General features: G+C 38.6%; 1 protein-coding gene across 1 annotated transcript; it reads left to right on the top strand.

Moving 5' to 3' along the window:
* Positions 1-657: 657 nt before the first annotated feature.
* On the top strand, positions 658-24,777 carry nup93 (nucleoporin 93). Its single transcript, XM_039692802.2, has 22 exons — positions 658-811; positions 1,385-1,581; positions 1,698-1,815; positions 12,498-12,560; positions 14,480-14,608; positions 16,608-16,682; positions 17,532-17,624; positions 17,734-17,873; positions 18,677-18,809; positions 19,050-19,207; positions 19,420-19,585; positions 19,707-19,800; positions 21,679-21,870; positions 21,950-22,076; positions 22,535-22,607; positions 22,693-22,737; positions 22,981-23,097; positions 23,181-23,299; positions 23,502-23,619; positions 23,922-24,005; positions 24,268-24,396; positions 24,547-24,777. Exons 2-22 carry the CDS (start codon positions 1,403-1,405, stop codon positions 24,655-24,657), a joined length of 2,463 nt encoding a protein of 820 aa, XP_039548736.2. The 5' UTR covers positions 658-811; positions 1,385-1,402; the 3' UTR covers positions 24,658-24,777.
* The last annotated feature ends 1,411 nt before the right edge of the window (positions 24,778-26,188 follow it).

Raw genomic sequence — 26,188 nt, forward strand, 5'->3', positions numbered from 1 at the left:
CATGAACTCTATGCACCTTAGCTTATGAGGTTGGCTTGACCTGCTATTAACTTGTTGTATTTGTAATACATAAGATGGCAGTGCAATCATTAAGACCCACCCACTGTTAATTTTGTTAACACTTTATTTTGAGTTTCCCTTCTACAAATTCCGTATAGGTAACTTTGCAATTATCAGTCAACCTATTCTCAGAGTAATATCTGCTAACTCTTAATTGTGATGGTCCTCAAACAGAAACTGAAGTAATTTTACAAAATAACAAATGCTTATCAATTTTGTTTTAACCCTACCATTGTACTTAACATTCTTCGTAAGTAACTACACTAATTTAGTAGACTAGGTGCAATGATACTTTGTTAACAGAATGTGTCCAAGGGGCCATTAAAAAGTGAAAACAAAATTTCTGGTGTTCAATATGTTTAATGTTTAAATATAAGTTTATATTATTATTAAAACAATTATTATTGTGCAATGTAACTACCATGATTTTTAGACATCACATAGGCTTAACATGATATATCAAGTATATCGGACTGTCTCTTCACCGTCATATTTGAGTCAAATGGATTTCCAAAGATGTCCAAGTAAAAGATCTCGTTGATATTAACGTATTGTAATTTGTAAACAGAATCAACTGAATAAAGTTCTATCGAGGCTCTAGTCGCGGGTGTTTCTGGGAAAAAACAGTTTGAACCAATCAGCACTCGCTCTCACAGGAACCCGGGAGTTCACGAGGGGAATGTGTTTAGCATAGCGGCTAAAAAGTGAAGTCATTCTATTATAGCCGCTATAAGAATACACATTCAGCGAGGTGGGTTGTTACATATGCGTTACCTAATTAACTATTTAGTTAATTGTAGTCGCATTTGACAGGTGTCTGTTTGGAACACGTTTACCGACAGCACCTCATGTCAAGTTAGCTTCCTAGCAAGTGACAGTCATTTCTCTTGACTACAGTTATTCCACAAGCTAAACAACCATGACATTTTTTCAATGTTGTACTAATATTGTGTTACTTATCTATCTATTTGTATGTACATATGACATCGTCCCAGTTTTGCTAAAATAATAAATGCGCATGTGTGTAGCTGCTATATCATGTCACTGACTTAATTACCTAAGTAATCATGAAAATTATATAAATATTTTCAACATAAATCCCACAGTTACTATTGTAAAATCATGATAAATTAACTTGGAGTTCAAACTGTTGGGTTATCAATGTAAAAGGCTTTATTATTTAGTACTATAGTGATGACAAGGACTAGAATCTGATAATCTGCTGGGTGTTACAGTTACTTTGGTAACCTATATAAGTTACTGAATACAAATGATGTGCATACCACCATGTGTAACAGGGATACTGCTCTTTTTTTGCTGTAAGGTGGAACAGGTGCTGGAAATGGATACCGAGGGCTTCGGGGAACTCCTGCAGCAGGCAGAACAGCTTGCAGCAGAGACTGAGGCAGTGTCGGAGTTGCCCCATGTTGAGCGAAACCTACAGGAGATCCAGCAAGCAGGAGAGCGACTACGGTCCCGCACTCTCACCAGAACCTCTCAAGACACAGCTGATGTAAAAGCGTGAGTCTTGAGTTTGATTTGTTTATAATATGAATTGGCATGACTGTTACATTCATTTGAAGTAATTAAAAAAAACATGCTCTTTAAAATGGTGTCATAATTTTTTTTTACTTCAGCTCCATCCTCCTGGGCTCTCGTGGTCTTGACATCTTCCATATCTCCCAGCGTCTTGAAAGTCTCAGTGCAGCCACTACATTTGAGCCTCTTGAGCCAGTCAAGGACACAGATATTCAGGTTAGTTGGTGTTTTTGGGTGGGAGGTTGTGTACATAGTTGCGTTTATACTTTACCTCCCCATTGCATCCCATGAGATGCAGCTGTGTTATGTCATATATTTAGCTCCTGCTTACATTTTTTAAACTGTAGCAGTTGTTGTTATCTCTAATTTTCTGGATGTACACTACAGTTTAAAATAACTTGTATACACCAAGTTCTAAAGTTTGGGGTTGGTAAGATTTTAATGGCTTTTTAAAGAAGTCTCTTATGCTCACCAAGGCTGCATTTTTAATCAATAAAATATTCAGTAAAACAACAATCATTATATTAAATAAAAATGTTGTAAAATAGTATTACAAACAATTTAAAAATGTTTTTGTAATTGAATATTTTTACATATTCACATGATTCTTCAGGAAACCACAATAATTTTTTTTCCAAGATTCTTTTCTTTTAAGAATAGAAAGTTAAAAAGAAAACAATTAAGAGCAGCAAATAAATGGAAACAAGCTGTGTCATAAGTACAGTTTGCTTGAATATTGTGTTGTGAAATTGAGTTTTTCCAAAGATTTACTGGTTTTTACATAGAAAACCAAATTACTTTCTTTCGATATATTAGTGTAGCATTTCTCGTATTATATTCTATATTTTATAGTCTGAGTGAGTCTGAGTCATTGTCCTCTTTTTTCACATTTTAAAACATGTATGGGCATTAAAATCGAGCTTTACACCACAATTTGATACCAGCTTGCTTGCCATATACATGGAAATCCTACACATATCATGACTAAAATGCTAGTTTTTTAAAATATATTATTATAAGTTGTACTCATTTCTGTCCTAGTGTCTAAGTTAAACTTAATCAGATACCTAGCCTGGTTGATTTGTCTTTTAAAGGTGCTTTCAGATGCATTTTTTTTAAACTTCAGTTTGTAATTGTTAATGTAATATATGTTCCCTTTATTTGCATAAGTTGCTTCACTTTTGCTGTTGCTTCAAGCCATCTGCTGTGCATATAAAGGATTCTATTAAAAAAAAGAGATTATTATTTAGCTTGTCACTTATCACAAACATTTTTGTGGAAACCATGTTACAGTCTGACATATTCTTTTATAAATAGAAAGTTACAAAGAATTTTATTTTAACATTATAATTTATAAACATCTTTACTGTCACTTTTGATTAAATGAATGCATCCTTGCTGAAAGGAAATATTAATTTCTTTTAAAAAAGTCTTACTGTCCTGAAACGTTTGGGACACTTTGGTAGCGTTTGGTTTTTGTTATTGCTTTCCCTGTTAATGATGTACTCTGCATTGACTTATGCAGGGTAATAATTTGATGAGACATTCCACATCACTCCCTCAGTAGAAGCCAAATAAACATTTAAACAATCTCCACACTTAGCCCATTTATAATTAGCACTATGTTGTTGCCTTTAGAGCTTGAGAGACAGACAGGGTGGGTCTAATGGATCTCAGACTATCTTCTTGGCTACAGGTTTTCCTGCTATTCATGTTTTTGTACATTATCATTGCTCCTTAGTACAGCTTGTCTTGTGTACCATATCCCATGCATTTCCCTGTTTATTTTGATTTGGGAAGTTGTGGATGAACTTTTAGGAATTATATAGTTCATGCTGTGTGAATTGATTATATGTGTTTGCTAATTTGGGGCTTTGCTGTAGCAATGAGTTACAATTGAATTCAGCCGCATCTGTAAGAGTAAGACAGTGAGTCATCATGATGTGGCAAAACTTGAGTCAGGCAATGCATTGTGTAATTATTTAAACCTTTTACAAACAAACATTGAAATTACACAGCCAAGAGCATTACATTTAAGAAAGAGTGATATATTCAAGTGTTTTTGCTGACTGCTGCCTTTGTAAATCAAAATAAATAAATGTCAAAATAACTCAATATGTTTATTACTTCATGAAACTTAACAGTGGTTACTACGCCCCCCTGTGGATCCTTTTGATACCAGAGAATTATTCAATTCATGCATATTTCCAACCCCTGTTTATTATTCTGTTCTGGCACAGAAAGCACCTGAAGACAAATAGAGCAAGTGTGTTCAGAAAGGGACAGAAGGGTGATGTTAATGGTGACCGCATTGTGATGCTGCAGGTTTAGTGAATTATAGTGAGCTCACTAGAGCCAGGAATCAGCAGTCAAGTTGATGAGCTGGCAAACCGCATCAAATTAAAGTTGGAGACTACATTGTGGTGGCTTTTATTTTATTAATCTTAAATTAGTCTGTTTGGAGGGATTTTACTGCATAACGTGCAAAATGTTTGTACTTTTCCAGTGTGTATACATTTAATGCTGAAAACCAGTCACCTAAATGTATTTACACAAATCACAGGGAGTAATATATCATCACATACTTGAATGTTGAAGTGGATTTGGGATAAACTAAAGCCTGATGGTGTAAATGCTCTTGTCATGCCATTTCTTGGGGCTTCATCCATTAGCAAATAATAATAATTCACAATTCATCATTTTATATAGCCTAGCGCTTTTCTCGGCACTAGAAGGGGGAATCACCTCAACCACCACCAATGTGCAGCATCATCTGATTCTGGATGATGCGACGGCAGCCATATTGCGCAAGAACGCCCACCACACACCAGATTATGGTGATGAAGCCAATTAGTATGTATGTTTATATATATATATATATGTACTGGGGTGTTAGGACCCACACAGACCACAGGCCTCTTCCAGCTACCTGGTTTTCCCAGGAGGTCTCCCATCCAGGTACCCACCAGGCTCAGCCCTGCTTAGCTTCAGTGGGCTTCCAGTCTTGGGCTACAGGATGACATGGCTGCTGGCTATTTATGATCATGACTAACATTGTCTTAAATGATTTCTAGCTGTGGCTGCAACTGATTTTTATATTTACATTTGAGCCATTTGTTATGTTTGGTAAATAATTTAATCATTATTGGGAAAGAATTTTTTGCACAAACTCTGTCAAAATATCCCTCAATTAATTTGTCTTATATAAAAAATATATAGAGACTCTAAAGATTTTCTCTGTGCATTTCTCAGTTATAAAATATATTCCTTATTTCTCAAAGTGCTTCAGTTTGAGTGGAAGCTACTTGTATTGATTGTTTTAAGTTTTAAAATGAGTCATTGTAATAAATGGCATCTTAACAATATTATTGACCATGCTAAATGATGTCCAGTATAATATGAGTTAAAAGGAGCACTTTTGTGGTTTTATGTCGATGAAGAGGTACTATAAGTCTTCCTGAAGGGGCACTTTATGTCTTACTGAAGCGCTTCCATAACTTGGGAAACGTGGATCTAAACTGGTGATTATCTTTAAATTATCCAAATTTGTGGCCTATTTTCAATGCTGTCAGATACGAGGCGTTTCTGTAGCCTGTATGAGAAAAGCAGTAACATCATTTTATTTAGGCACTTTACAACTTTATTTGGATAATATATAGAGCAGACAGGAAGTAATCAGAATCTGAGCTAGGTGCTGGGACTTTAAAGGGATAGTTTTAATTTACTTACCCTCAGGTCATCCAAGATGTAGGTGACTTTTTCTTCAGTGGTAACAGTAAATTTTTTTAGCTGAAACTGTAGTCCTTGGTGATTCATATAATGCAAGTCAACTGTCATCATCACTTTGGGAGTCAAAAACAATATACAGGCATAACACAATTAATACCTGTGGCTGCTGATGATACATTGATGTTTTATGAACCAAAATGATCAGTCTGTGCAAGAAACAGAACATTATTTACAACATTATTGAGTCCTGAGTACATTCATGACGGTCTGAGACACAATCTTCCTGTTGCATTATGATGTATGCATGGGAGCTCAAACGTTGAGAATCTGTTAAAAGTCAATCTCCCCTTTTGAGATCACGCAAGCAAACATATTTTTTATATAGGTTGGGGTATCCAGGATAAGCACAAGCAAGTACCATTTTGATAAACAATATAACACTAGGGCTGTCAAACGATTAATCGCATCCAAAATAAAAGTTTGTGTTTACATAATATATGTGTGTGCACTGTGTATAATTATTATATATATATAAATACACACACATGCTTGTATATTTAAGAAATATTTTCATACTGTATATACAGTATATTTATATATAATTTATATTATAATATATAAATATTTTATACATAAATAATATTTTTTCTTAAATATACATGTATGTGTGTATTTATCTTTACACACACACACACACAAAATAATTATACACAGTGCACCCACATATATTATGTAAACACAAACTTTTATTTTGGATGCGATTAATCGTGATTAATCGTTTGACAGCCCTAATGCATCCTCCCTCTCTGTTGTAAACAAACACTGTCAGTTGACATGTGAGTTTGCTCCCGCACATATGTCATTATGCAACAGGAAGCTTGTGCTCCAGACTGTCGTGAATGTGCTCAGGACTGTTTGGCGAGGCCGTGGATTACAGGTAATAATGTTAATTTTCTTGCACAGACTGATCGGTTCACTTCATATGACCTCAATGTGTCATCAGGAGCCACTGGTATTAATTTCATTTTGCCTATGTTTTTTTGATTCTCAAAGTGATGTTAGCTATTGAGTTTTATTATGTGAATTACCAAGGACCACGGTTTCAGTTAAAAATCATCTGTTCTACTGAAGAAAAAGAGACTCCTATACCTTGGATAGCCTGAGGGTGAGTAAAGCCTTGTTCACACACTACATGATTTTAAAACGTCGGGCTGAACTGTGCGGTTCACACTACATGACTTGCTCTCAGTGAAATCAGGAATGTTCAAGTTGTTTAAGCCAAGTTCACACTACAGGATTTTAAGTCCGATTTGCAAATCGTTGAGCTCGCTGACAGGTCAGGGTGTTATCGCGTGCAAATCGCGGGGAATTAGTGGACGATGAACGCTTGCCAATCTGTTAGTATGAAAGAGCCAACAACGCAGCAAAAATGCTCGCAGGCGCCTCGCAGATGCGTCGCCGAGCCTAGAAAAATATCTAGCCTGCTAGATATCCAGAGCCGTCGCGCGACTCAACCTCAGTGATGTCATGAGGACGGCCAATTATAGCAACGCATGGGTTGAGGACACCAGGTAAATCTTAGTTTTTATTTATTTTTTTGTATTTTTTTCTCAGAGCAGATCGTCGCGCAAACAGTGTGCAGCTCTAGTTTCTGTCTGACGTCCATATTCACGTGTGTTTCACGTCACTTCTGGTTCGTTTTATTGTGTGGTTTTTCGTGACAAAACGTGTTTTGTAGACAAGATAGAATCGTTGGGTGACAGAGTTGTTGTCAACTCGTTATTTATTTGATTATTTTCAGGATTTAGACCGTACCATAGTACTGAAACAGCTCTCAAATGATTTGCTCTTATCATCCGATCGTGGTTGTATCTCTATGTAGTGCGTTGTCAACTCGTGTAGTGAGTTACCTCCTGTTGTGGATCAATCGCGTTGTGTTGCGTGATTTGAACAGCTAAACAACTTGAACACTCCTGATTTTAAAACGTCGGGCTGAACTGTGTGGTTCATACTACATGACTTGCTCTCAGTGAAATCAGGAGTGTTCAAGTTGTTTAGCTGTCCACACCAGTGCTGCACACTGTTTGCGTGACGATGTGCTCTGAGAAAAAAAAAATGCTAAAAGAAAAACTAAGATTTACCCGGTGTCCTCAACCCATGCGTTGCCATGATTGGCTGTACTCATGACATCACTGAGGTTGAGTTGCGCGATGGCTCTGGATATCTAGCAGGCTAGATATTTTTCTGGGCTCGGCGACGTGTCTGCGAGCGTTTTCCCTGCGTTGTTGGCTCTTTCATACTAACAGATTGGCAAGCGTTCATCGTCCGCTAATCCCCCACGATAATTGCAATATAATTGCACGCGATAACACCCTGACCTGACGGCGAGCTCAACGATTTGCAAATCGGGCTTAAAATCCTGCAGTGTGAACTTGGCTTTAAAGGGTTAGTTCACCCAAAAATGAAAATTAAGTCATTCATTACTCACCCTTAGATTTCCACGACTCATGCGCGAGAATTGCGATCTGAAGTAGTGTAAGCTGGTGTGAGCAGATCGCAAATCTCGCGCATGCGTTGTGGAAATCTAAGGAAGTCTCGTTCTGGCCTACAAGGAAGAAAAGAAATAGTCGAATAAACTCGTTATTTTTGTTTGTTTTTTCGCACAAAAAGTATTCGCGTCGCTTGATAAACATATAGTTGAGCCACGGTAGTCACTTGGGATATTTAAACATTTTCTTCATTGACTTTCTGGGCCGTCAAGAGGCAGTCCTTTAGGAGCCAATGTGGTAGTTATACAGCTCTCAAATTTAATCAAAAATATCTTCATTTGTGTTCCGAAGACGAACGAAGGTCTTACGGGGTTGGTACAGCATGGGGGTGAGTAATTAATGACTTAATTTTCATTTTTGGGTGAACTAACCCTTTAATTAACAGAAAATTTTTGGGTGAACGTTCCTTTCAACTTGGGTTACCCGTGGCACAACCAATAGCGTACAGATTTTGACTCTTTTTCAGAATCAAAAGATATTTATCATTTTTGATCAATCAAACAGCCACACCCATTAAATGTACAGGAGACGTTTAACTGATTACGTCCTGATAATAGCAATTGGATGATGTCCTCAATTACTTGAAGGATAAACATATTCTCGTCAATAAGTCCTATAATGATCTACTTGGTTTTCGCTTCCTGAAGCTTCAAAACCATCTAACCCCACCCATCTTTTCCTCTGCTAATCTCTTCTCTCTTTCTCTTTTTCACTGTCTCTATCACTCCCCCTACTCTCATCTTTTTTGTCAGACATATTTTTGTGGTGGGCCTGCCAGAGTGCGGCTTGACTCTTACTGGAAGTGCACTTACTGCCTGGCACTTTCCTCACCTTCCCTCCCTGCCTGAATGTGTGTGTGTGTGGCTGACAATCTCTTTAGCATTTTCAGTACAACTCTGATTGACTCTAAGGGCTATGAGATTTAATATCTTCCTTTTGTCGAACTTGTGTAACTGCTCTTCCATTTATCATAATCTTCATTCTCATTATGTATCGCCGCCGTCTCAATCTCTTATTGAAAAGACGTTCAGAATCGCATTATTGAATAAAACAAAGATGCTGCAGGTGCTATGCTCAGAATTGTATCAGTACAATTGTGCCGAGATATCCAGATGTGCATCGACCCTGCGAGGTGGCGGCGGCAAAGTGTAAATTGTATATTGTGCGTGCTCCATAAGGTTGCTGAGCTGCCTGCCTGAAGACAAAGGAAATGCTTGCTGCTGATGAGGCGTAGTCTCTTGCCTTTCTCTCGCCTTCTGCGTTTGTGTGTGTGGGCAAACGTGCAGCCTTCTATAACGCACGTTTCCTTTATAGAAGCTAAATAAAATCATTTTTTTAAGGCACAAACTCGATTTAGGCGCCTATATCCTGTAGTCAAAAAGGCAAGCGCCTTAAATGAGAGACTGAAAGCAGGAGATGCTTTACCGGGCAAAATGGCGCCGAAACAGACGATGCATCTCATCTTTTTCTTTAACTCTCACTTCAACTTACTTCCATCTTTCCTGCACCATACCTTCACACTAGAGTGTGTTATCTAAGCGCACAATGGTAGGTGTGGGATAAGTGCAAATAGCTCTACATGTGGAGTCTGATCTGTGGTCAGTGCACTCTGTTCATTAACTAAACATGACTCTTAAGAGGATTATTAGCCCAGTTTCTGGACAGGATGTCGAAATCCATCAGGAGAGTGTGTGTGTGTGTGGGGGGGGGGATCCATTACCATAATTACATTGCGCTAGCAGAAGTGGAAAAGGGAAGGATGCAGAGATGTTTAAAAAAGGAAGAAATGAGTGAGAGTGAACGAGGAGGCTGGCAGGGATGCTGGAGGAGAGATGAGGAGGAGGGGTGGACTGCTGATGGTAAACAGGCTCATGGATCAGGTTGAATAATGACTTCTCCTCAGATTCCCCCCGTGTCTCTGGGCTGACTTGGTACGCTCCGCCTCCGACAATAAAGCAGCCCACAGTAACCCTGATCGTGGCTCATATATAGGTTCAGACTACTGGGCCGCCTTGAGGTAAAGAAGAGTGCATGTGGCAGACAGAGTGGGCCTCTGGTAAAAGAGTTCAGAAACGCTGCAGAAATGCACTGGCCCGCTTCTACAGAACGAAGACGATGGAGAGAGCACGAGCACGGCACAGGCACACCGCTCCTAGACAGTTTCACCTCCCAGCAGCACTTTCCCAGCAGGTTAAACCAGAGCATGAGTGAGTATCACCTACATGCACATGCATTCAACACCTCGCTATATGACATGTGTCTTGGTCAGTCGGTTTAACCAGGAAAATGAGACCGTCGCTTTCTCCGAAGGGATGATGAAGATGGCGAGGAGGATGATGATGAAGGCTTGTCTGTCACACAGGAAGTGGTTGGGTTAGGGTGGGGTTCCTTCACTCCTTATTGTGCAGAAGTAAATGAAGGAAAAGGAAAAAAGTGGGATGTGTAGATATAGAGGGGGTGTTTTGTTTAAGTCAACTGCCGTGGGTTTGGTTGGCGTATATGCATGTCTTTTGTCCATCTCTTGCATTCGATGCCAGTCCATGTCATATTTTCTGCTATATGCTCTTGCAATTTTCACTTTACTTCTCAATCTGTGATGGTCAATATCAGTGAATTGCGTTATACCTGATTTCAAAATATAAATGCATCCAAAAGGTGTGTGCATCATGAACATGTATGAATTTTATATGTTGCATTCATTACTTTGGCTTTGAGTATGTATGTATTTCACTTTTTTTTTTTTTTGCCTGTAATGATGCACCGTTTTTATCTCTGTCAAAATCGCTCTATATTCGCTGTTCTTTGAATCTTCCAGACATCCACAGTGCTTCATTGTAAGGGAAATGATAACCTTCCCTTTCAGCATATGAGATCTGCACTTTGTCTAGCTGCTTTAATGCTTGTCTTTTGTCGTGCATTTATTTCACCGTGGTCAGATGATTCAAAATGTGCATCAGAATATATGTGAATCTTTGGTATAAATTGCTCATCTGAGAACTTTAATTCGATGTGACTGATAATGGGCTAAAATTCCATATGCGATGACACGCTTCACAGTATGTATTAAGCATGTTCTCAGTTTAGGCATGACCCAAATGCATCCATTTAAAAAAAAAAGTGTGTTTCTTTTGTCAGTTAGTGGGTCTTGGTTTCTTGATGCAGATCATGGATGCCTGAAGGGGGCACTGTTCTTTAGCTAGCGGTTGGAGGCACAGTGACTGAGCAAGAAATAATGCTGCTAAGTACGAAATGTTGGCTGCTCCCACACCTTAAACCTCCCCCCACCCACTTTCCATCTCTGTATCCATTAGCTCAGCTTGTTCGTTTAGATGTGTCATTTAGACGTTGCGTTTTGCGTTCCCCAAATCTGAATAAATCAATCCTCATTTACAGCTGTCAGTCAAAGTGTGGATGGGGTGATGGGGGTCGTGCGATCTCAGGGAGGGGTGGGGGAAGAAGTGAGGAATCATCGGCCTTTGGGGGGGGAGGGGAGGTCAGGATTCAACTCTGTACTTAACACTTGGATAAAAGAGGAGTCAAGGAAACATCTCGAAAATCAATGTAGTGGCATGTTTTGTATGACATTACTGTATTCAGTAAAAATCAATGGATAATGCACTTGATGCTTTTTCAACTCCATCTATGTTACAATAGTGTAACCATTAATCTTTAATCAATAATCATAAATCCGATGAGTGCAGGTTCCAGTTCAGAGGTCACGTTTCTCTCCATCCTTCAATATTGGCTTTTTAGTGATCTGATGATCCTCCAAACCCATCAGAACCAGCCTTTCCCTTCCATCAGTACCACTCCCTATCCCAGCCCCCACTCAATGTGTGTGTGTGTGTGTGTGTGTGTGTGTGTTGCACGCTGTTCCAGGGACTTCTCTGTCCTTAGGATCAGCTGCTGGATTTTTCTGTTCTGCGTTTAATCAAAACGAATGCGGTTGTGTGTGTGAGTGTTTGTTACCCTGGTGTACATCAAAAATGAGTGCTTGTAATCCATCCATACAGGTTGTTCGAGCTGCACACTCGTCATCTAGTAAAAAAATGTAGCTTGTGTATCCGTGGAGGCTACTGATGTGTGCGTTTTCCATCTGTGATCGAACAAAGATGACGGTTTAGATGATGATGGTCCATAATTAGATATAAGCAGCTGTTAGCTTAATGATTTGCAGTGGGGAACATTCAAATCGGGCTTGTCTCTGGTTTTGTCACTGTCATAGAGATTAGTCCAAAAAGTCTAGATACCTGGAAACCAAGCAGTTTGAACCACATTTTCCAAACCCGTCCATGAACTTCTGTGTGTAGAACTGAGGTTCACGTGTTTGCACAATACTTTTAGGACACTCAGGAACGTATTTAACCAAAGCTTTGCTGAACAGTTGAGAGCCGCCATTTTGGGTGAGCGATCTCTCATAGGGTCGATTCTAAGCACATTTTATTAGCAGTTATTTCAATAATGATGCCAATTCTCCATCTCTTGCCTGTGGTGCTTGCGTCTTAGAGGAAGTATGGAGGGAATGAGAGAGAAAGGGAGTGAGGGCGTGTGCTCTGCATGCAGAAAAGGGGAAAGTAGGTTGCGGTACGTTTAACCTCCATGCCGTGTCTCTTGTTCCAGGGCTTTCTCAAGAACGAGAGAGACAATGCACTGCTGTCAGCCATCGAGGAATCACGCCGCAGGGTGAGTGTCTTCCTTCACTACTCTATATCCGTTTACATTCATCTATTTTCTTAGTCGGTCAAATTATGCCTTTTTGTCCATTGTAGAGAACAGGAATTTTAGCAACATCAAACCTCAGTGTAACTACATCCCTTATTGTCGAGACATTTAGAATCTACACAATTCATCTGACCGCTCCTTTAAAACCGTCTCCTTCTAAGGGTCACTCTTTCTGCCAAATCCCCTTTTCCCCTTATTGGCTCTTCAGCCACTGTCAGCGAGGTAAAAACAGGCCCTTTCAGCTGTTATTACAATGTCCATCTCTCAGCAGCAGAGAGCTCAGGTCAATATCCATCTATCCTCTCAGTCTAGTCATCAAACCTCTCAGGAGGAGGAATGTCAGCAAAGACATGGAGAGGATAATTTGCTCACCAAAATGGAGGTGTTAACCAATGACCCAGATGACCAGCATGTAACAAAATGTCTCTGGTGAAGGTTTTAGGTCCTCAAGCACTACAGTAACCTTTATGTCCAGCACGGACAGGGTCAAAGATTTTTGACAAAATTTTTTGCAGACTAATATTATATATATATATATATATATATATATATATATATATATACAGTATATATGTATATGTGTATGTGTATATATATATATATATATATATATTATAGACCTTTTACGCTGATCTTACGCATAGATATACACACACACACACACACACACACACACATATATATATATATATATATAAACTATAGTGGGAGAGTGAGAGAGTTGACTACTATAAGAAATATTTCTTACAGGTCATCAAAACAGTTTTACATGATTTATATTCATAAAAAATAAATAATGGCACCTGTCTGGAAAAACATGACAACTGATCTTGATTTAGTTCATATATTTTTATTATTGTGGCTTAATGGGAGTAATATTCCACATTTTTGTAACTGCATTGAGAGCTGGGCTGAAATTAGGTTAGACGTTTTAAAAGTAGAAGTCTTCTTAAGCAGACAATTTATGTGTTTTTGAATCTTGCAAGTGACTTACATCAGCAAGTGTCAGACAATAGTTCTTAAAATTCTACATAAACTGCTGTACCTAATAAAGTTACCATCAAACTGGCAAGTACTTTATTCACACTGCTCCCCAAAGCCAGTTTTCTTTGTCAATTTTATTTATTAATTTCATTTTTGTGTTAATTTTGGATGCAGGATGATTAATGGCTTTTTGACCTAGTAAAATCATCTGGAGAACAGTTAGTTCCTGAAGTGCTTATAAAGCCATGCACTATTATTTCCCCACCCTAAAACAAAAAGCCCCTATGCGTCTTTACCTCTCCGAATTTTACCTGATTCACATTAACTTCTGCACATTGAACTGGTGTTATCTCACTCCCAGCCCCCCTCATTAAGCTTGATTCCAAAATCTCTTCCTCCAGAGTTCAGATGCCTTTTTAATTAGAACGCTTGCAATTATCACACGTCGATCCGCCGGGACCGAGAAAAATAGACGAAAGGTCTTTGGATTCAATCAGGGTATGGGCTAAATCGGTAGTAGGCGTGAAGACAGACCCAGATAGCGGCACAGTTCCATTAGCGAGGCCTCCGTGCATCCAGGCTTTAGCGGGCCAGACCCAGTTTGAGTCTCCCCAGGCCCAGCTCTTGTTCCTTGTCCCTCGGAGGTGGGATTGGGGGAAGGGTGAAGATAGTGGTGCCCGTTAGCGCTTATTGTGCACAGCATGCTTCCCAGATCCAGGCTGCTCCCTTCTTACTCCACTAGCTATTTTTAATGCGTCACATGTTGGGTAACCTATATATTCAGTGAAGGCTTTTTAGTTTCGCTCATTTGGCTCTCTATCATCTCATTTAGTCTGTTTTTCATGCGTAATTTGTACCTCATCCCCTCGTTTTTACTCGATCTGTCCTTCTCGCAGACGTTTCTGTTGGCGGAGGAGTACCACAGAGACTCTATGTTGGTGCAGTGGGAGCAGGTGAAGCAGAGAGTGTTGCACACCATGCTGGGAGCTGGAGAGGACGCACTGGACTTCAGCCAGGAAGTGGAGGTCTGAGGAACATCACGCCACATAAACACAATCCCTTGTGTTATGTACATATATATATAATAGCACACACTACACTACTCACATCACATGTGACATGTTCATGAAGCACAAATTTTCTAAGGAGCTTGTTCAGATCTGCTGCTGTGATACGGCCAGCCTGTGGCTACGTTTGGCCTGGATCTGAGTGTTAGTGAAATCTTATCTGCCAAGAGCTTTTCTGGTAGTTCTTCTAGTAGATTCTCTTTTTATCATAAATTATAAATTATTATAATTATAAATGACAAAGGATCACCAAACGGAATTGCAAAAATTTCCAATTAATAAAAAGATATATATGATTTTTTTTCTCTCTTTTACGCTGATCATATTAACATGCATAGATACACAAACACATTATATATATATATATATATACTGTATATATGTATATATATATATGTATATATATATAGAGAGAGAGAGAGAGAGATATGAAGAGTTCAGATGCAAAAGCCTCTAAATGCCATTTGAAATTTTCTTCTAAAATGACCATTTTTATCAAGCTTGTATATTTCAGTTCAGTAATTTCACTTAAATGACAATTAATAGGTAATCTTCATTTAAGTGAAATTACTGAACTTAAATATACAAGCTTGATAAAAATGATCATTTTAGAAGAAAATTTTAAATGGCACTTAGAGGCTTTTGCATCTGAACTCTTCATATATAGATGTATAAACAATAGTAGGAGAGTGAGAGAGTATATTTTTTATATATATGTATATCTCACTCTCCCACTATAGTTTTATATATATATATATATATATATATATATATATATATATATATAATGTGTGTGTGTGTGTATCTGTGTGTGTAATATTTCAGCATATTAAATGTATATATTCGAATATAGAATTTGATATTTTATATAACATTCACTTTTTTGTTAGTTGTGGGTATATTTTATATAGAGAGAGTTGTATATGCTCTCAGCATACTAGAGGGGAAAAATCATGTGAGAATAAGATGGGATGACATTGGTTGTTTTTGAGGCTATTATTCATAAATAAAGGGTGTTTTGGCAGCACTGCTCACATCTCTACTGTCACAAAATGGAGAGGTGAGCAAGTGGAAGGATGTTGAAAACATCAAACATTAAAGATGACAAGCACTCCTCTTCTGAATAATATATACCAAAAAATGCATGTTTGACTTGTATGTCCAAAATAACAATATTCTGTCTACGGCAAACAGTGATAGTCTTTTTGAGATCGTCGAAAACCTCAGAATATGCTTTTGTCTTTCCTTTTATTGTTCTATAAAGGATTCGAGAAGAGTGTTGTGTTTGTGTGTATATTGTGTATTTTGCTCTAGGAGATTTTTGACTGCTGTCCTGCTGCTTTAATTATTAAACAGCAGTTAAATTTTCCATGTGTGACCTGCTGTTCTCTTCCTATGCCAGAAGCTCACTATTCCTTGTACCACCAGCCTGAGTCGCCCCTCCCTGCTAGATAGTCACACAAACTACAACGCCTCAGTAGCTTTCTTGCCAGGCTGTTCATGGAATTTGCTACTTGGGAGTGTGTGTGTGTGTGTGTGTCTGCAACTGCGCATGCATGTGTATGAATGTCTTTCATAATTTCGATTAAAGCACCATATGCTTTATCAATGTCAAATCTTTCTAAATTATTATTTTTTTGTTTAGAGCGGGTTTGATACATCTATGGTACAAAATTTAAGGTTTTCGTGTGTGTATGTCTGTCTGTCTCTGTATATTCACAGTACTGAGCTGTGTGCTCTCAAGCGTGAGTTATGTTCTTAACAATAGCTTCACGCTACATTGGTCGCTGCATTTAGATTAAAACAACTCCCCGAGATAAACGCAGCTTGTGCACTTGTCAAACCCACGCTTTTAGAGGCACATATGCACACCTACACATGTAGAGAATATTAATACGGCCTTGTTGTATAGACATCCTTGTTTATGCCTTAACGACTGTTGCTATGTGCCCCACAGCCCAGTTTCGTGAGCGAGGTCGCAGTTCCAGGACGCAGTGCACTGGACAGTGTGGAAGTTGCCTACAGCCGACAGGTTTGTAGAAAGCCACACATGCACAAAATAAATATAATGAGAAGGAAAAAAAAGTAAAATCTATACTGTATCTATAAATAAGTAATTTTATTTAAAATTAGCTATTTCTATTTATTTATTTGTATGTATACAAATATATCTATTATATATTTTTTTAGAAATCATTTTAATAAATAGTATTAAAACATTAAAAAAATGTATTAAAGCTTTAGCATATAATTATACAAGCATGAAATCAGTCATCTAAACATTTTAATTTACAGTAGAAATGTTTACTCTCCAGAATTTTGAAGAATCACAGAGAAAGAACAAACTGGCCGACAGCAATATAAGCACTAATATATCATGCAGACATGTTGAAAATAAACGAGCGGCTCATATTTAGTACCTTGTCATTTAGTTCAGCTGAGCATTTCTCTTGGTCAGTGATCTAGATACAAGAATAAATGTGCTGTGTTTTGCGAGCCTAGCTCGATTGATCTATAAGATTGATTGGCTGGATGATGGCATGATGGGTAAGCTCCCAATCTATCCATAAAGGGGAGGGCCGTTTTTCACTCTCTTCTCCTTTGTTCTCCTTTTTATTATCAGATCTCTCTTCTATTTCCTTTATCTTTTTTTTTTCTCTAATCATGTGTCGCCACATCGCCTGCGGAGTCATCTTTCTAGTCTTTGCACTCTTTTTTGAAGACCTTCTAAACATTTTTATCCTGTTTGTTTTGTTTTTCATCATCCTTCATTTCACCTCCAGATCTTAGTGGATCCAGCTGCCCAGAGCTTAGCCTTAAGTTAGACAGCAATCAGTCTTTGACCTTCATTATTAATTAGCATTTTTCCACTTTCGTTTAGATCTACATCTTCAATGAGAAGATAGTAAATGGGCATCTCCAGCCCAACCTGGGAGATCTCTGTGCATCAGTGGCCGAAAGCCTGGATGATAAGGTATATCCCATTTGGCTTCAGCATTTGTGTTCTTAACTGTGCTTTTCATCTCAGAAATTTTGGGAAGCAATTGCAATAATAGTAAAGTTGTTTGTGCATGTGTTTGTAGAACGTTTCAGACATGTGGCTCATGGTGAAGCAGATGACAGATGTTTTGTTGGTTCCGGCAAAGGACACTCTGAAGAGTCGAGTGTCTGTGGACATGCAGATGGCCTTCGTCAGACGAGCTCTACAGTTCCTGGAGAACAGGTGAATGAAAGGAAATGCAGCTTGATCTTTGATTAGAGAGATAATATCGACAAATTGCATGCTTTAAACAATGTAATCATTTATTGCAGAAAAGATGAGCTCATTGAAGTAATGAATGTTTCAGTGTACAATTGTACAGTTTCCTCTGATTAAATACTTCCAGTTTATTGTGGAAATTGTGATTCTGCAGTTACACTAAATGTGAAATGCTTTAGAAATAAGTCAGACTTTTTTTAATATATATATATATTTTATGTAATTTATTTCTGTGATGGAAAAGCTAAATTATCATCATTACTGTAGTCTTCAGTGTCACATGATACTTCAGAAATCATTGTAATATGCTAATTTGGGACTCAAGAAATATGTCTTATCAATGTTGAAAACAGTTGTGCTGTTTAATATTTTAGTGAAAACTCTTATCCATTTTTGTCAGGATTCTTTGATAAATAGAAACATCAAAAGAACAGAATTTGTTTAGAATAGAAATCTTTTGTTCATTTATAAATGCCAATATCAATTTAATGCATCCTTGCTGAATAAAAGAAGTGCCTTTTCAATTGTAATGTATGTTTAGGGTTCCTATGGTCTTTGAAAACCAGAAAATATCAGGGATTTCTTACCCACCATAGTTCAGCACTTGAAGAGTAAATTCGTAGTTTTGAATATCGACTTAATGCTGTATACATTTCATCGGCTTGGTTTTGCTCTTGCATAGATTAAAGGGTGCTTACAGGCCGTAGAGATTTCAGTTTGTGAACCAATCATTCTTTTAAGCCAATGCTTGTGTCTTTCTTCTACAGCTATAAAAATTACACCATGGTCACTGTTTTTGGGAATCTGCACCAGGCTCAGTTGGGCGGTGTACCTGGCACTTATCAGCTCGTATGCAGCTTCCTAAACATCAAGCTGCCGACCCCGCTGCCAGGCATGCAGGTACTGCAGCAAAACGTGTCCACACCGTGCAGCACTACATCATACAGATTAGACGCCATCACTGCAGATACTCTCGAGCAAACTGCTCTGAGTGTGGCTTTCAGTAGTTTAGATAACAGCAGTGGATTCTCCCTGCATGGGCCAATAAGCTGCTTATTTCAGACTTGAAAGTAAAAAGGGGGTAAATGGAAGGAGTGTGACCAGAGGATAAACCTTGCTGTGCGTGCATGTGTGTAACAGGACGGCGAGGTGGAGGGACATTCAGTGTGGGCTCTGATCTATTTCTGCCTGCGTTGTGGAGACCTGTCTGCCGCCATGCAGGTGGTGAACAGGGCACAGCATCAGCTGGGAGACTTTAAGATCTGGTTTCAGGAGTACATGAACAGCCCCGACCGACGGTGAGAACGCACATACACACACCCCGAAAACTAGATCACATCCTAAGAGAACTATTTCTCCTCTGCTTTTGGGAACTACTTCTCTCTGGTATGCTTGACCCAGCTTGCTCCCTTTTTGCATCTCATGCATAAGTTCATCTTAAAACTGAATAATTCAGTAAATCTGTTTTATAGTTCTTTATAAATTCATTCAGCTGCATTGTTCTTCTCAGTTTGTCTCCAGCCACAGAGAATAAACTACGACTTCATTACCGACGTGTGCTGAGGAACAGCGCCGACCCCTACAAGCGTGTGGTCTACTGCCTCATTGGTAAATGCGACATCGCCGACAACCATGGAGAAGTGGCCGACAAGACCGAGGACTACCTGTGGCTCAAGGTCAGATAAAGTCACTGATCGTATATCAGAGCGTATGTTATAGCTGTATGTTAGTAGTAGGTTATATTTACTGGTGAGTTTAGTTGCCCAGTTTTTGAGTCGTGATCTGTGTCCCTACCAGCTGAATCAAGTGTGTTTTGATGAGGACGGCAGCAGCTCCCCTCAGGACAGAATGACTCTGGCACAACTTCAGAAACAGCTACTGGAAGACTACGGTGAGACCCACAGTCATCATTATTTGAATATATATATATATATATATATATATATATATATATATATATATATATATATTCAAAAATTATATTAATATAATATTAAACCATATAATATAAGTATAGAGTGTGTGTGTGTATGTATACATGTGTGTATGTATACACACACATTATACATATATATATATATATATATATATATATATAAACATATATATATATATATATAGAAACATATATATATATATATGTGTGTGTGTGTGTGTGTGTTAGAAACATTTTATAATATCTATTATCCAAACTTAATTATTTAGAAATATTTAACAGCTGTTCTGTGACTCACAGATTTCAACTAGATTCAACTAAACCATCCAATATAAGTATGTGTATTATATAATATATAAGTATTATATATATATATATATATATATATATATATACACACACAGATTATATTTCTATATATATATATATATATATGAAGAGTTCAGATGCAAAAGCCTCTAAATGCCATTTGAAATTTTCTTCTAAAATGATCATTTTTATCAAGCTTATATATTCAAGTTCAGTAATTTCACTTAAATGACAATTAATAGGTAATCCTCATTGCAATTTAACTGAAATTACTGAACTTAAATATACAAGCTTGATAAAAATGATCATTCTAGAAGAAAATTTCAAATGGCACTTAGAGGCTTTTGCATTTGAACTCTTCATATATATATATATATATATATAGAAACATTTTATAATATTTACTTATCCAAACATAATTATTCAAAAATATTTAACAGCTGTTCTGTGACTCGCAGATTTCAACTAGATTCAACTAAACCATACAATATAAGTATAACATGTGTGTATGTATATATATACGTATATATGTATATAAACATTTTATAATATTTATTTATCCAAACATAATTATTCAAAATATTTAATAGCTTTTCTGTGAGGTGCAGATTTCAACTAGATTTGATCAGATTTAGAGAAAAATAATTATGAAAATTAGTATCAAATTGATCAAAATTTTGTTAGTGACACAAGGGGATTATAACCATTTCTGTAAAACTACATTAATCAGACTACACTAGTTAATAATATTACAGTTACAAAAATATGCTGGCAATATGTCTTAATGCATTGGGAGAGAGGGATCTTAACTCTATAAAAAAGTGGCCTCGGTCAATGTGCAAAACTCAGGTCAAATTATTCCATAAAGCCAATAAATCTTCCCACTTATCTTTTAGATTCACTCCAGTCTTAAAGGAAGAGATTTAATTGGGCATTTGAAAGACTAGGAAGTTAGTCAGTATGCAAAACCCCCCTATTCAGTCTCTGCCAGTGTGCCTAGCCCAGATAAAAGTGTATGTCATTGTGCTGTTTTCTCATGGCTTAAACTTCTCCTCGCCCAGTTTTAAAAAGACATCCGCTTAGTTTCTTCCACCTGCTTGATGAGTCAGTCTTATCTCTCCAGCACTCCTGGAGTACACCACATTAAAGACTCCCTCTATTGCTGATAAGACTCCTTCACTCCCAGCTGCGCTGCCACTACGCTCCATGCAAAGTCGCAGCAGGTCTTTTCAATGCTGCTAGACGTCAGTTTTAATGGCAATTTAAATAAAGGGATTATTTCAACTCATGCAAATGGAAATGAAACAGCCTATTTAAGCACTTCACAGCTGAGGAAGATTTATGTGGAACCTATTACTCGCTTAAAGAAGCATTCGAATTCCTTAAGTTACAAATCCTTATTGGCTGCATGTGCACATTTCCAATATGTGCTTTATATTGTTTTGTAAGTGGTTTTGGATTATCCCAAATGTTAATGAAGGTGTTCATAAAGGTGTGTGGCATCATTTGAATTGTTTTCTGCAGGTGAGTCCCATTTCTCAGCCAGCCACCAGCCATTCCTGTACTTCCAGGTGCTTTTCCTGACGGCACAGTTTGAGGCAGCCATAGCGTTCCTTTTCCGAGTGGAGCGTCTGCGCAGCCATGCAGTTCACGTAGCTCTGGTGCTGTATGAACTCAAACTGCTGCTCAAATCATCAGGCCAGAGCGCACAACTCTGTAAGTTGTGTGATCATTGAGTGACAACTCTAAATTGTCTCTAGTTTCTGTTCTAAGAAGGTTTCTGGTCTCTTCTCAGTGAGTCAAGAGGCTGGAGATCCTCCAATGGTGCGAAGGCTGAACTTCATCAGGCTGCTTATGCTCTACACCCGCAAGTTTGAGTCCACTGACCCACGAGAGGCTCTACAGTACTTCTACTTCCTCCGGTAATGCTCATCTGGGGTAACATACTGAAAGAGCTGATCTCAAATCAGTCAGGTCGAACTGCTGAAATCCCCTTGTTTCCTGTTTGTTTGTTTGATTGATTGAGTGGCTGAACTGTAAGTCATGACTTTTTCCCTGAAAATTCTGAGCGGAAATCCCTCTCTGAGAAGAGATTAATGTGTCATGAATAACTCAGAACCTTCCACGAATGATCCATGAATAATTCAACCTTTTCCGTGCACACTGTGAATTCGATGCTAACTAGCCCCATTGTTTTAAGAGACCTTACAGCCACAGGAAACAGTTGATCTTCTAAAGGTCTTTTATCTCTGGGTTTACGAGCGGATCACACAAAGCAAGCACGTTCATTCGCAGGTCAAAGTGATTTTGTGCTACAAATGGCATAATTGCTGTACTGCACCTAGTGAAAACTCAATCACTCTTCTCTGATTGGCCACAGGAATGAGAAGGACAGTCAAGGAGAAAACATGTTCATGCGCTGTGTCAGCGAGCTGGTCATTGAGAGTCGGGAGGTAAGAAGCGTGTACGAGAGTTTCTGCATCCTAATTGCTGTTATCATTACATAATTTCTGTCAATTCTTAACTCTCTTCCTGTAGTTTGATATGCTTCTTGGAAGACTCGAAAAAGATGGAAGCAGAAAGGTATGTTGGAGGCTTTTGTTGTTCTATCACCTGACTAGCAGACAGCGAACATGCCACTTCTTTCTCTGTAACTCATTGTGCGCACATTGATTTTGCTTTATATTTGGTTCATTCAGCTGTGCAGGGTTGTGTTGAATGTCCTTTTGTTTCGGGGGGTCTTTACACAGTCTGGCCTTTCATGCTCAAAGCCATTGTGCATTCAAAGTCCTCTGCTCTAAACAGTGCTTGTTTGAATCCCTTCAGCCCGGCGTGATTGACAAGTTTGCCGGAGACACGCGGGCCATCATTACCAAGGTAGCCTCGGAGGCCGAGAACAAGGGATTGTTTGAGGAGGCCGTCAAACTGTACGAGTTAGCCAAGGTAAGATATGCTGTGATGTGCCATTGGGTTTATTAGTCTAGTGAGGATTTTGCGCCTAAAACATCTTTTCTTTCCTGCATCAGAACTCTGATAAGGTCCTGGAGCTGATGAACAAACTGCTGAGTCCAGTTATTGCTCAAGTCAGCGAGCCCCAGTCCAACAAAGAGCGACTCAAAAACATGGCAGTGGCTATTGCTGAAAGGTATTTTGTACGCAGACCTCCTATAGATTATGGAAGCTAAAAAAAGTAATTTATATCTTCCAGTTGCTCCTTTAGCTTATTTTATCTCACAATTACATAATTTTTTTACTGGCTTTCATTATTAGCCTTCATCTAAGTGGTGCATTATGGGTTTGATGGTCTTGTAGTTTCAATGAACACCTTTTGGTTTGTTTGAGCACAGGTACCGTACCAACGGCATAGCTGGGGAGAAGTCTGTGGACAGCACATTCTACCTGCTTCTGGACCTCATGACGTTCTTTGATGAGTACCATGCCGGCCACATAGACCGAGCCTACGATGTAAGTCGCCTATAGCAGTGTTTCCCAACCCTGTTCCTGGCGGCACACCAACACTGCGTGTTTTCTTTGTCTCCCTAATCAAACACACCCGATTCAACCCATCAGCTCATTAACCCACCTGATTATGAGCTGATGGGTTGAGTCAGGTGTGTTTGATAAGGGAGACAAAGAAAACACGCAGTGTTGGTGTGCCGCCAGGAACAGGGTTGGGAAACACTGGCCTATAGGACCCCTTCTCTCCTTAGGCCCATGCTGCCAGTCTAGGCATCTGACTAATTGATATTTTTGTGCTATTCTGTCAGGTTATTGAGAGGCTAAAGTTGGTTCCTCTAAGTCAGGACAGTGTTGAGGAACGAGTCGCGGCCTTCAGAAACTTCAGTGATGAGGTAAGAGATTATTATGCATTAGCATAAATTGCCCACTTGCTGTCATCTCAAATGCTAAGCTATTGTGCCATTTGAGGTGACCCTGAAATGGCACAATAGTTGTTTAGTATGTATTTGTTAGTATGTGTTTTCAAATCTTTCCTTTTTGGTTGAGTTGACAAAAATCTAGTCTATAATTTTGAAAATAAAAAAAAATTTAAATGGCCAGGATGGAGACCTTAATTCACATGACATTCTCTCCATTGTGTCCTAATATTTCCAGGTCAGACATAATTTGTCAGAGGTTCTTCTGGCCACAATGAATATCCTGTTCACGCAGTATAAGCGTCTAAAGGGGGCTGCAGCAGGCACACCAGGAAGACCACAGCGTGCCCTAGAGGACAGAGACACGGTGAGATGTGTTCTCTAAGATAACAATTATTGCTTATTCAACTATTAAACTAATCCTGAGACCATTGTTCTCTGGACATTTGACACACTGTGACAATACATGTTAATCCTGATTAGCTCTTCTCAAGTGTGTGTGTGTGTTTCTCTGTAGCTGCTGCGCAGTCAAGCCAGGGCTCTGATCACGTTTGCGGGAATGATTCCGTATCGGATGGCTGGAGATACCAATGCCAGATTGGTTCAGATGGAGGTCCTAATGAACTGAAACGCCCCACCCCACCCTTCTCTTGCAACTCCCCTTTATTGTCCTCATTCCATCATTATTTTGTCAACTTATATTTGTATTTTTTTTCCATGATTTGAAATAAAATAAAAATTCAGTTCAGTTTTGTTTCAATTTTATTTTTTATCATAAACCTCATTTTTAATTTGATGTGACGTTATTGTTTTGTCCTGCATTTTCTGTTTTAGTGTATTACATCTCAGTTGATACTCCTTTTTAAAAGCCATTTTCAAATATACAATTACAGTTTATCTCTCATGACATTCAATATCAAGCAATCAATTTGCACATCTCATGGAGATTATATTCTTTATTATTATCAGTGAGATTATTTACTTTGGTAGATTTGGTTGCAAACAGCAATCTGAACTCTACTATACAAACAGGGTTCTCACAGTCCTGGAAATTTCAATTGTGAATATAAATTGTTTTAGTTATACTTTCTACTCAAATATTTTATTTATTTATATTGCTCTTTATTAGAGGTTATACATATTGGTAACACTTTATTTTACACTGTCCTTGTTACACTTTACATGTACTTACTATATTAATAACAGTAAATTATGCATAATTATATGCAACTAACCATATAGTAAGTACATGTTGTTTATTAATATTACTCAGTACTTAAGAATGCAATTACACTGTAACAAAGGCACCTTAAAATAAAGTGTAACCAAATATTTATTTTATAGTGTTCATTGGAACACTTTACAATAAATTCCCATTAATGCATTGACTAACAATGAGCAATACATTTGTTACAGTATTTATTCATCGTATGTTTGTAAAAACGTATTTTATGTTAGTTCTCTTACGAGAGGTTCGCGTAAGTTGTTTACATTACAGGTAAAGTCATATTTTCTCGATCTGAAGCCAAAAAAATTATCCTTAATTTTGTATTTATTGTCAATGCAGTGCGGCAGACAGCAGGCTGTATAAGCGCTCTCATTGGCTGTCCTGTAGCAACTGCTGCAGCCTATCGGTGAGCCTGCGTGGGAGTGGCTAGTGTATATAAAACGGGCTCGCAGGCTGAACTCTGATTTTCATCTCTTTAGCGAAACTCCTCGCATCGCTGGGTGTCGAGAAGCTGCCACCAGCCATCCGTTGCGGCTACGCTATCCGTTGACAAAAAGTATCCTTTTCTCTTCTCTCTGGGTGTGCTCGCCGCTGCGATACACACACATATATATAGCGCCAGAGACCGCCATCTCATCTGCGCCCTCTGTCTTGGCCGTCTCTCTTCGGGCGGCTGCCCTTTGTGTGAATATCTTTCAATGTCGACCCTGCGGGCTTGACTTGAAATCTTCAATGCACAGGAAGAAGCGCTGCTCCCAGAAGCCACCAGGGACCACCATCTGGTGCGCCCAGAAGCTCACCAGAACCTTTCCCTCGCGCTTCTTTCTCTCCTTCCCCGTGCCCCCTCTTGGACACGCAACCGCTGGTTCCCGCCCATGTTGCCACCGGTTCAGCCTCTGGGTGGTTTTCAAAGGCTGCCCTCCCGTCTACA

This window comes from Pimephales promelas, chromosome 10 (assembly GCF_988280905.1).
Source record: "Pimephales promelas chromosome 10, fPimPro1.hap1.1, whole genome shotgun sequence".
NCBI classification, from domain to species: domain Eukaryota; kingdom Metazoa; phylum Chordata; class Actinopteri; order Cypriniformes; family Leuciscidae; genus Pimephales; species Pimephales promelas.